Source organism: Haplochromis burtoni, unplaced genomic scaffold (assembly GCF_018398535.1).
Source record: "Haplochromis burtoni strain Fernald_Lab_line unplaced genomic scaffold, NCSU_Asbu1 Contig_427, whole genome shotgun sequence".
Taxonomy (NCBI): domain Eukaryota; kingdom Metazoa; phylum Chordata; class Actinopteri; order Cichliformes; family Cichlidae; genus Haplochromis; species Haplochromis burtoni.
This window is the reverse complement of record NW_024582788.1, coordinates 347136-359685: the sequence shown is the minus strand read 5'-3', so window position 1 is coordinate 359685 and position 12550 is coordinate 347136. Positions and strand designations below refer to the sequence as shown.

General features: G+C 39.9%; 1 protein-coding gene across 1 annotated transcript; it reads right to left on the bottom strand.

Annotated features, from left to right (window-relative positions):
* Positions 1-5373: 5373 nt before the first annotated feature.
* Positions 5374-7939, bottom strand: LOC121812077. Its single transcript, XM_042213216.1, has 5 exons — positions 7429-7939; positions 7135-7345; positions 6816-6959; positions 5879-6095; positions 5374-5789 (listed from the first exon to the last, which is right to left on the bottom strand). Exons 1-4 carry the CDS (start codon positions 7720-7722, stop codon positions 5884-5886), a joined length of 861 nt encoding a protein of 286 aa, XP_042069150.1. The 5' UTR covers positions 7723-7939; the 3' UTR covers positions 5374-5789; positions 5879-5883.
* Between the last annotated feature and the right edge of the window lie 4611 nt (positions 7940-12550).

Genomic DNA, 12550 nt, shown 5'->3' with positions numbered 1-12550 from the left:
ACACACACACACACACACACACACACACACACACACACACACACACTAAAACACAGACCGACTAAACATGAAATATGGACAGGCAAGCAAACAGAACCATTAATTACACTAAATCAACGAATCAATTAAAACAGAAAACACATCAACACTGGCAATGTAAAGAACTATTTACATTCTATATTGGTCAAATAGCCCCTAAACAGCCTGGAGGTGTGTTTGGGGTCATTGTGCTGTTGAAAAATAAATGATGGGATGGCATGTTGCTGCAGGATGCTGTGGTAGCCATGCTGGATCAGTGTGCCTTCAGTTTTGAATAAATCCCCAACAGTGTCACCAGCAAATCCCCCCCACACCATCACACCTCCTCCTCCATGCTTCGCAGTGGGAACCATGCATGTAGAGACCATCGTTCACCTTTTCGGCACAAAGACACGGCAGGTGGAATCAAAGAGCTCACATTTGGATTTATCAGCCCAAAGCACAGATTCCCACTGGTCTAATGTCCATGCTTGTGTTTCTTTAAATCTCTTCTGCTTGTTGCTTTTCCTTATTTGTGGTTTCTTAGCAGCTATTTGACCATAAAGGCCTGATTCACACAGTCTCCTCTGAACAGTTGATGTACAGATGTGTCTACTACTGGAGCTCTGTGTGGCATCTATCTGGGCTCTAATCTGAGCTGCTGTTTATGTTCTGAGGCTGGTGACTAGGATGAATGTATTCTCAGCAGCAGAGGGGACTCTTGGTCTTTCTTTCCTGGGCTGGTCCTCATGTGAGACAGTTTCATTGTAGTGCTTGATGGTTTTTGCGACTGCTCTTAGGGACACATTCAACATTATAAAAGGTTTTTGGACTGACTTACCTTCAGTTCTTAAAGTAATGATGAACTGTTGTTTCACCTTTACTTACTTAAGCTGATTGGTTCTTCCTGTAATATGGATTCTAACAGTTGTCAAAAAGAACTGTCAGCTGTGTACCAACCTGACTGCTGCACAACTGATGGTCCCAACCCCATTAAGAAGGAAAGAAATTCCAAAAATGAGCCCTGACAGGTCCACCTGTGAAGTGAAACCATTTCAGGTGACTACATCATGAAGCGCACTGAGAGAAGGCTGAGGGGTCGCAGCGCTGTTAACAAAGCTACTTACAGGAATCTATAAACAGTGTTGGGATTTTTTTTAAACCTGTTTCGGTCTGGTTTTCAAAAGAAACATCCTACTAAAACTGTTCCTTTGAAGGCCTGTACTAATCTGTGATTGCTCCTGACGCCCATGATGACATATCACTGCATATGCTTAATGTTCTGACTGTGATCTCTGCCTCTGTGTTACATTGGTTTTCTTATTTATCTAATAGGACCTTCACTGTTAGAGCAAATACATGCTCTCTAGCAATTACCTTGTTAAAATACCATCAAGACTGAGACCATGATCATAGTTCCTCCTAAAACCAGTCATGGTCTTACCTCCTTTTATTTAACTGCTAAGTTAAAATCGGTGCTTTATATTGATTCCTTGCTAGTTTCTGTTTCACGTGTAAAATTTAGTTCTTGTTCCTGTTTCCTTCGATTAAGGGACATTTATAAGTTGTGACATATGGTCTTTTTGGCTTAACTGTAGATAATAATTCATGCATTTGTGTCATTGTGCTTAGATTAGTGTAATGCCTTATTTAATGGCTTATATAAATCATCTCTTTCGTGCCTCCAAGCGATACAAAGGCTGTGGCCCGACTACGAACATGATCTAATGACTGAGCTCACATTACTCCTATTTTATATTCGTTATGCTGGTTCTCAGAAGATTTTAGGATTTGTTTTAAAATACATACAGAGCACTAAATGTCCTAAACACTCTGCAGCCTGCAGTCTTTGATCACAGGCTCAGAATTTGATCTTCTTTGTACAAGATTAAAGAGTAGAGGAGGCAGAGCCCTTCAGTCTGTGACACCGAGACTGTGGAACAGTTTCTCACTGTAATTATGCTTAGCTGACTGTGGATTTACAAATAGTTAACAGGTTTTTTTTAATGTAACCAGGCTTTCTGTTGATTGCCTGTTCACTTAATTTTGTGTCTTAATCTTTTATTACAGCAGTTTATTTTCTTGTTGAATTGACTCTGTTTTATTGTATCTATGTATGTATCTGTGAAAAGTGTTTAATAAAGAAGCTTGTTTATTTTACTCCCCAACAACATGAGCTCCATTTGCACTTGTTAGCAGGCTGATGACTAATTATATGTGTCATCCAAGTGGTTGTTGAAGTCTGAGTTGCATAGCAGTAAATGTAATGTAAGGCTCTTTGCCTTCTTTCAGCTCCTTTTCTCTGTGTTTCTAATGGATTGTTATCAGGGACCAAGCCGCCAAGAACATACAGGCACAGGTATAATCTTCACAAAATGGGGTTTTATACCCCAAAAAGACTAAACTATTAGAAAAATTCAAAATGACAGAAACAAACTGTTTTAAGAACCAAGTGGGCTCATGAAAGAGGTCAACTTAACAAACATTTAACAAACCTTGGCTGTGTCCCAATTCAGCGACCGCAGGCTTCGTAGTGCGCATTTGGAGACCGATTACGTCACAGCGATGCGACGAAGGGTGTCCCAAGTGTACTCCAAATGCTGTCGAGAAATGCACCATCGATTTCCAAAATTTGAAGTGTGGTCTTGTGTAGACTTCATGGCCCCACATATCCCAGGATTCATAGCGCGGTGGTGGGTGTGGATATTTTTTTCTGAAAAAAACGGCGGATGCCTGAAGCGGGGCGGCCGAAGAGTAAACTTTTAAAAGTAAGTACTGAATAAGGAGCTTGCAAAGAAAAGCGTCTGGACTTCTTTAAGTTGCTTGAAGACCTTTCACCTCTCATCCGAGAAGCTTCTTCAGTTCTAAGGTCAAATGGTGGAGAGTCCCAGATATAAACCTAGTGGGAGTTTCCCCCCACAGAGGGACAAAAGGACCCCCTGATGATCCTCTAATCGCCTGAGCCAAGGTGTAACTTATAAACACATGTTCATACTTTTATTCCACAATCAGAGAGAAAGAAACAGAGAGAGAGTGCAGGACAGACAGACAGGTGACAGTCTCAGGTGTACACACTGCTACAAACAGGAGGATTTAGTGTTTGTGTTATTACGAGTGTAAACAAGAAGAGTCCCAGATGGTGCAGTGGACACATGTGTGACTGCTGTGATTAAAGCATCTTTCTTTCAGCTTAACGAGTGAACCGTCAGCTCGTTCACAACACATTATCTTATAACATTTGCACAAAATAAGTGACATAATATTCAGTATGTATGTCTGTGAAGGTTCTCAGTCATCCAGGTCATCGTAGTCAAAGGAGCTTGCAAAGAAAAGCGTCTGGACTTCTTTAAGTTGCTTGAAGACGTTTCACCTCTCATCCGAGAAGCTTCTTCAGTTCTAAGGTCAAATGGTGGAGAGTCCCAGATATAAACCTAGTGGGAGTTATCCCCCCACAGAGGGACAAAAGGACCCCCTGATGATCCTCTAATCGCCTGAGCCAAGGTGTGAAACTGGGTGTGGGTCCCAATCAGCCAGAGTTTCGGGTGAGCTCATTGTGAAACCTGGCCCCACCTTATCATGCGAATTCCTGAGGTCAGATGGCCCAGGATGTGAGTGGGCGTTAAGGCGTCTGGGAAGGGATCTCAAAACTGGATTATAGATGGCAGAGAGTTGGTGTCGTAAACCCCCGCCTCTGTTCAAAGATGGTCGCTCACAGTGGACATAGATGCTTCTTTCACTCCTCTTTCAAACCATCTGTCCTCTCTGTCCAAAATGTGAACATTGGCATCCTCGAAAGAGTGACCTTTATCCTTAGATGCAGATGGACTGCTGAGTCTTGTCCTGTGGAGGTGGCTCTTCTGTGTTGTGCCATGCGCTTGTGAAGTGGCTGTTTGGTCTCTCCAATGTAGAGGTCTGGGCATTCCTCGCTGCACTGTACAGCATACACCACATTGTTAAGTCTGTGTTTTGGCGTTTTGTCTTTCGGGTGAACCAGTTTTTGTCTGAGCGTGTTGCTGGGTCTGAAATGCACCGGGATGTCATGCTTGGAGAAAACTCTCCTGAGTTGACACCGGCTACATAGGGGATGACAATGTTGTTGCGTCTGTCCTTCTTATCCTCCCTCGCTGGTGTCTGATCTTCTTTTCTGTGCCTCTTTGCTGACTTTAAGAACGCCCATTTAGGATAACCACATGTTTTAAGTGCTTCTGTTACACCACTCCAGGACAACTTGGTGTAAACAGCAGAACCGAGTTTATTTGGGTACTTCAGAACCGTGGTTTTCACATACAGAGCCCAAGAATACACTCTTCTTCTTTTTTTTTTCCGAACATTGTTTTTCTTTTTCCGTGACTGCCCCCTACTGGTGGAAAAACATGTAGCAACCAAAAATCCAAACATATAGTTGAATAACACAAATACCAACAGATTCGTGCAATGTTTTGGACATATTTTAGCTTTACACTTTACCAAGTGCTACACTTCCTTTACATGTGTGTGTTCCTTCTTTTTTCCTTCAGACTTAGAGGGAACATATTCTGCCCGGTGGTGTAGGGTCCTGATTACTCCTAGTTTGTGTTCCAGAGGGTGATGGGAGTCAAAGAGGAGGTACTGGTCCGTGTGTGTGGGCTTCCGGTAAACTTCGATGTTGAGGTTGCCGTTCTCTTCAATGTGCACAATGTCACATCCTGGGCCATCTGACCTCAGGAATTTGCATGATAAGGTGGGGCCAGGTTTCACAATGAGAGAGGACCGTTGCAACACATTTTTGGGTATGTTAGGTGCAAGGTGTAGTAATATGCCATCAACACCAACATTCCTTCCCAGAAATCCTCCAAGGGGAGAGTGGTCACTGGTATGTTTCCTACAGCAACAATGCTGGTTGTCCCAGCAAAAAGCAGCACTGGGGAGGAGAGAGGCCGCTTCTCCAGGTATATCATCTTCACCCGGCTAGAAAAGCACAAAAGAGGACAAATTCTTCACGATTTTAAATGAAAGGGTTGCTGTGCATCCAAACAGCTTAAGACACAAAAAGCAAAAGCAAGAATGTTTAGAATGATTTACTGTTGGAATAGAAGAAATAAATGAAATTTTGGAAATGTATTAATTCTGAGCATGAATTTTCTCTAGTTTACAGCCTTTTTATCGTGTATATTTGTGCTTTTTTTTAAAACTTTGTTACATATTCTAGTTTTTGAAGGCCTTTTTAAATATATAATTTTACCCATTTTACTTGTATCCCGACTGCAATGTGCTTTTGCTCTGTGCTGCCTCTCTGGAGTAGGTTTTAAATGACAATTTAGAAATCCTGAATAAGGAGTAATTTAATCCCTGCTGAATTGAACTTTGACCCTCTCTTATTAAGCATGAAAAGCAAAATAATAATATAATAATAATAATAATACAAGTAAATGGAGTACAAGTTACAGTGGCTGGTATTGCAGCTGTTCTCACCTTGAGGATATGAAGGAGAGCCTCACTGGCACTTCGGTGGTGTAGTTGGTGAAGGAAAAAGAGATGGAAGTGCATTGAAGAGAGTGACAGTAAACTCCACCGTGGACAGAGAAAAGTATCTTAATAAAGTAATCTGAACATATCTGATGGATTTAATGTATGAAAAGGCCACTTACCTCCAAGGGGAGAGGAGGTTTCAGGACCTTCTTCTAAATGCCAAAGAACTGCACCTTCAATCAAAACTCTGCCCATCGACCCTCCATGTGATCTATGTATTTGCAGTTGGAACCACCAACGATGCGATGCAGTTCATCCATCGCCTATGACAAGGTTGTGCTCAGTTAGTCAAGAACTAACTAAACCTATCCAGAGAAAAGCAAGGAATTTAACTGAAGGTAGTTGAACTTACATTTCCTATGTCTTTGAAGCACAGGTATGCTTCAAATATGTTTGTGGGCCTGTCTTCTTCCCTTGTAACATCTGCATCAATAAAAGCTCGTGTGGCCTCAAACTCCAGTCCAAAATTTGAGCAACGTCACTTTGGTTGGGTTTTGCATTGGGTTTCCTGTACATGTTGCTCAAGGTTTTGTAATGTCTTGCCTGCATCTTCAGGCTGTCATGGTCTGCTAGGGAAAGCAAAGAGCAATTGTAAGACAAGGTGTAACTAGACTTCAGAAAATCCAGATTTTTCTAATCAGTCATTTCTAACAAGGTTGTAGGATTATTTTTAAGTGACTGTTTTCAGTTTAATATTTATGAGAATTAATGTTTGGGTTAAATATGTTTAAGTAATGAATTGACCCTACATGTCCTGATGATTTCCCTTTATGTCCTTGTCCTATAATGATCATGGATTTATGTTAATTGTTACTTCGAACAGAATCAAATATTAAAAGGAAAGTTAAAGATGCCCATGAATAAAATCATTGTGAAAACAAGGTACAGTTTGTTTACTGTGTATACCATTCACAACAGTGTGGACAGTGATTATGAGCTGATGGATAAAAATCTTTTAGGTAATTTGATCTATGACAGAAACACTGTGATAAAGCATGATAGATGTGACCAGCATGAGGATTTACATGTGTAAATAATCAGTACTGAATAACACCCACTACAACACAAGGTATTAAAATATATACTACTGTCTGGTGATTGTGTGCAACACTGTGTGTGTGCTATGGCTAACTGGCAAGATGGTATGAGGGAGATATCATATGTTGACACACCATTGTGTGGAATACACATTTAGAAAGGGGTTCATTGTTGTAGCCATATAGTGGAACAGTTTGTAAGAGGAGACAGTCAGCAGATAGAGAGGTAGCTAAGGGTGATGGTGGACTTACCAACATCGTCATCTGGAGTTGGTGGACCTATAGCAGCCCTGGGTGCAGAGCATGAGGCTGACTTAGATAACAGTGGTGAAGCCTGGGTATTATTGTTTGACTGTGTTGGTACAGTAGAGTGTAGCTGGAATTTTGATGCTTTCTCTGAGAAAAAAAGTAGAGGATGAACAGAATTTAATAACAGGAAATGGCTAGAAAGTTAAGGCAAATATTCAAAACTGTCTAAATCTTGCAATACACTCTGAATAGAAAACTGAGGACAAAAGTTTGAAGTTTTATATGTCCAAAAGTCATTACTACAGCAGACCAGAGTACACACCTGCATTTGAGTTGTCCTTGCTGAGGTCAAGTATGGTATAGTCACTTGAACCACTTGCTTCGCCACTTAGGTCCCCTTCAGTCCCATTGCCTGTGTCGTCTGAGCTGAAAATAATCTTCCTGGGCCTGCCTCGCTGCAGCATGGAGCCCTGCTTCCTCCTTGGACACTTCATATTTTGGAGTCGTTTGTACAGTTTGGTGTAGATGGTCAGCTGTGGTAAAATAATATATATTTGTACATTATTTTTTTATCTCGCTCAATTTTAGATATTGTAGTGGGTAAAGAATGACTTACATATGGCATGTGTGTGTCAGCATCACGTAACATGGGGTAATAGTTGACAATCTTCTGTGACATTGCTCTCATTTCAAGTTTGGAGGGGTGTCTTACTTCTTTACTCATGGGACTAGCATGGAGGATTGCAACCATGCTGGTGACTGTGCTCCTTATAAGTCTGCAACAGAGCTCCTTCGACATCTTACAGTCCTTTTCCTTTCCACTGTGAAGCAATGCAAAGTACTGACTGCGCACCATGTCCAGTTCTGAATCTGTATACACCACATACTCCGGTGGGTCTGGCATTTTCATTGTTTTGTCTGCAGTGTAGGAAATGGGACTGGAAGTTTGAGGCTGACATTCAGACACATCAAAGCCTAAGGGGTTACTCCCACTTCGATGGCAAGTGTTGGCATCTTGTTCAGCAGTCTTAAGCAATAACAGTTGCGGGATATAAAAAAAATACACAATTAGGCAAATTAATGCTAGACCGTAATATATTCTAGCATTAATTGTAATATTAATAATATTAATGATAACATTAATTATAATATTCTTAGTTACAACACAGACAGTATGGTCAAACGCATCCAAGCCGTGACAGCGGTTCTCTAGCTCGATTCCAAAGCCTCCGCTCACAGTAGCAATATCCCACAGCTGAAGTCATTTAGCTAATGATCATGTTAGCTAGCTTGCTAACTAGCGGCCCTCACAAAACACGACTTTATCTTAATAGCACAGTTATACTATAGTGTCCTTCATAAATGTAATTATTGAACTTAATGTTACCAACCTTAAACTATTGTTTGTTTTTTTTAAATAAATGATTTTCATCGTGTAACGGTCCAGTTGGTTAACAAAGCAGGGAAAATGATTTGGTCCCAAGAAAGTAAGGTCATGACAGGAACTGAGAATGTGCAGAAAATTATTTATATATTTTTTTCAAAGTACACAAAATTCAAAAATGAAGTCTAAAATGCTTATTGCCTAAAAATAAAAATAATTGACATAATTTAAAACTGAAAAATTGGATAATTAAGGAAAAATATATTTTTAAAATTGCCTACATTTCCCATGGTCCCACGCTCTCATCTGTGGACTTCGGTGGAGAGCGGTAAGGTATGCCGCATGGCTACAGCACATAAACAGTTCACCATGGCGCTCTGGAGATGTATGATCTGTTTGATCTTTGTTTCTTTAACTCTGAATGTGCTCCTAAGCCACATGAATGCAGCTCGTGGTCGAAGGCAGGATTTGGTGGTTAATTGTGGAAAAGATGGCTGTGAACAGGAGTTTTTAACTCGTTCTTTCGCCACATTAAACGGACGCACCCTCTGTATTTGACGAATGGAAACCCACCAAGAGGATGGAGGATCTCCCCAACATCCCACTCTGTAGGATCGGAAAAATTGTCTGGTTCTGTGTTTGCCAACTGTGGTACTACAACAACAACCAGCACTGTGGAAATATCAACTCGTGGATCTTTGCCTGAAGCGCAGGAGCCTCAGGTTGACAGCCACAGTAAGTGTTAACCTAAATAAAATGTAGTGTGACTTCTGATGACACAGCCATGGTCCTATATTACTTTTACTCATTTTCTCCATTTTCAAGTGTTTTTCACTATGGTTGGATTGTAAATCACCAGGATGAGTGTAAAGGTCACGTTGCAGCCGGAGCAGGCACGCACTCTGCGGCTGGCATGTCTCCTGGTGTAGTTTGCATCAAAGACACTTTGCTTGTTTAAATCGTTCATGTGGCAGCAATTTGGGCATCTCGTAGGAGTTACAAATGCTCAGTACAGTTACAGATAAGACAGTATTTGAAAGCCCTGTAAAAAAAGTAAACAAAAAAATACAAAATCTATTGGCCAGAAATACTGCCAAAACGTATGCGCATGATTCTTTGGAAAATTAAATAAAATAATAAATGCATACAATAAAAATATGACATATATATTTATATAAACATCAATTCTACGTGAAAATCTAAATTACATTATTTTAAAATATATAAATAACGGGCACGGTGGTTAGCACTGTTGCCTCACAGCAAGAAGGTCCTGAGTTCAATTCCACCATCAGGCCGGGGTCTTTCTGTGTGGAGTTTGCATGTTCTCCCCGTGTTTGCGTGGGTTCTCTCCGGGTACTCCGGCTTCCTCCCACCGTCCAAAGACATGCAGCTTGTGGGGATAGGTTAATTGGATAATCCAAATTGTCACTAGGTGTGAATGTGAGTGTGAATGGTTGTTCGTCCCTGTGTGTTGGCCCTGCGACAGACTGGCGACCTGTCCAGGGTGTACACCGCCTCTCGCCCTATGACAGCTGGGATAGGCTCCAGCGCCCCCCGCGACCCTGAAAAAGGATAAGCGGAAGCGAATGGATGGATGGATAAATAATTTAATAAATACAACAAACATGTAAACAAACTAATATCTAAGTGCGAACAAAAATTCCTTAATTACAAGATAAAATCTCGTTCTCATGAACACAATCTCTTGTCTTGTCTCATCAGAAAATGGGCAACCCCTTTTTTATTGTCTTTAACTGACCTTTAACTACTTTTCCATTTCTTCCATTTCACAGCTTTAACAGTAATCAACTTCATTCACTTTGTTTTTGTTTCTTTGTTTTTATGGTCTAATCATCAGGTGTAACTGATTATACCTGTTGTGTAAGAATTTTAGAATTGGCCAAGTGTTTGGAGTAACTTTGTTTGTCAAATATTTTCACAGAGAACGGTCAAACATATCATCTCAGGAGTGCAACAATATCAGGCAGTTCTTCTGGATACGCTCAAGGAAAAATTGAGGGCAGTGTTTGAAGATCATGCCGAGAGAACCACTCAGCTTCAAGATGAGGCGTTGGCTACATTTGATAAGTTCATGGATCCTTTCTCCAGCATTGCTATGGACAGAGTAGAGCCATAGGGGAACTGTTCAGCCCAGTCAACTCACAGGAAGTAGTAGTATCCCAGAAGATTTGTTGGGTAAAGCAAGGTCTTTGAAGGGTCATGTCCATAAGCAACAAAAGTTTTTACTACGTACCATTAATTGAAATTGAAATTGAAAACACTGCACCACAAAGAAGCAGAGAGGGATTCTTCCATGATTTAACAAACGGATCCCTCTTTACATCTCACCCCATATTTACAGGCCAAATGCATTGCAATTAATACTGTACACAATTATAATATGTAACCCGTTAGGGTCCCATGCTTCTGCAAACACATTGGTTATGTTTTATTGTACTTTAGAAAATATTGATTCAAAATTTAGGTCAAAGTTAGCTGCAATATGACTTTCTTGCTATCGCTAAAGGAAATGACATTGCTCAGTGGGGTGTTGATGTTGTACCGAAAAGAATTCTTCAAGATCTATCACTGCTTTACAGTGGTGTAAGGATTGAAATGTCAAATGGTGAAATTGAATAGTTTGGTGTTTTTTATAGCCAGTTGCGGAAACATGCTATCCCAGCATGAGATTGCTGGCTTTAAAGAAGGGGTTGGTTTTGCTTATAGCAAATACAGACACTGTGAATACAGCGACAACAAATTGAAACAGTCTTGTGGACAGATGCTGATTCTTTTGAAAAAGCAAGAACAAAGAGCAAGAACAAATAAGTTCCCATTATTTCTTTACAAACTGTACTGCGACTGAAAAGTAAGATTGAAGAACACCTGTATCAGTTCATGCTACAGAATTAGCACATGAGCCCATTGATTATACGTCATACTGTTCTGTTAGTTTCAGGGAAATTGTGTTTGTGCCAATAACATAGAGTCTTTCTGATATCATTTCCCATAGAAATCAGCCTTAAGATTAGAGCTGCACCAACGTATTTTCTTAGTGTAGTGTTCTGATGTCGGTTAACAAACCCTCATCAAATGTTCCCTAAACCAATGTTAGTGTTGTGCCACAATAATGCTGGCATGCTGGGACAAACGGCTGTCTCTGAAATGAGATTTGTATCATGGATTTTGGTAAAATGTTTTCTCTTTTATATAAAAATTTGAAGTCAGACATGATTTTTGTATAAATCATTCAACAGATGCCTTGTGTGAATTTTTATTAAATCAAGCAAATGGAGTTTGTCACTGCATCTTGAAACAAGTTATATTTTGAGAGAGATCCGGTGAGAGACCTAATGCAGGCTATTTTAAGAGTTATTCTTTCCATTTCAGGATTTCTGTACTAATATAGACACAATTATATGGTTATTCTTGATTTAAGTTTATAATCTAAAATCAAAGCTTAGAAACAAACATATCCTTTTTAAAAGAAGGCAAATTACCTGGCCTGTCTAAAAATAAGATTTTAAATCATGGTAAGCACCAGATAATGTGCAGTGCAGTCACACCAATATGTTTTATTGACTTTATTGTCCTTGTTTTGTGTTTCAGTGGCTACTGTTTACTTAAGCATTAATGGACCTTTTCAGTACCAAACACAATACATAGAGAAGTTACTTTTCAGTCTATGTTTATGTATTCAGATTACATATTACAGCACACACAGACCCAGATCTTCTGGAGGCTTGTGCATGGCAAAGTTGCCACTCTTAAAGTGATTATGTTTCATTACAGTGGAAATGGGAGGACAGGGTTTCCTGGTGCCTCCGGATCAATAACCCAGCTCTCGTTCTGTGAACACACGAACACCTGCTTTACTCTCATGTCCAGGTTTGTCAGGATGTTCATGAAAACAGTCCCTATCCTCTGAGGGGTGTGGATGACGATTATTGCTTATAGATTACCAGTATTTATCTTCTGTGTATCATCTCTTTTCATTTGCATTTCTCACAAATTGATCTAATTTGCGACTCCAGTGAAATCCATTGTGTTGTTATTATGAGCTGCAAAACAGGTGTTTTGTATGCAGATTTACAGTTCTGTGAAAAAGGGTTTGTCCTTTCCTCATTTCTTTCTCTTTTTCGGCAAAAATAAACAGTTTTAAATGATTTATTTATTAAGAAAAAAAAAAGAGATCCAAATGTAACCCTGGAGAGTTACTAAGGGGTTTTAGTGTGTTATGAGTGATGTTAGTATTTTGAGTTCACTGTTAAGTTTTATTAAGTTAAGTTATTTTGTTGAGAATTAATAAAATAGAAGATGTCTATAATGTCCTGATGGTCCTTGAAGTATA

Bases quoted from the DNA above. Each gene is read 5' to 3' on its own strand.
- LOC121812077 (XM_042213216.1), bottom strand. From the start codon at position 7,722: ATGAAAATGCCAGACCCACCGGAGTATGTGGTGTATACAGATTCAGAA. The intron at 7,346-7,428 runs GTAAGTCATTCT...ATTTTACCACAG, and splicing joins CTGACACACACATGCCATAT to CTGACCATCTACACCAAACT. The intron at 6,960-7,134 runs GTGTGTACTCTG...TTTTTTTCTCAG, and splicing joins CAAGGACAACTCAAATGCAG to AGAAAGCATCAAAATTCCAG.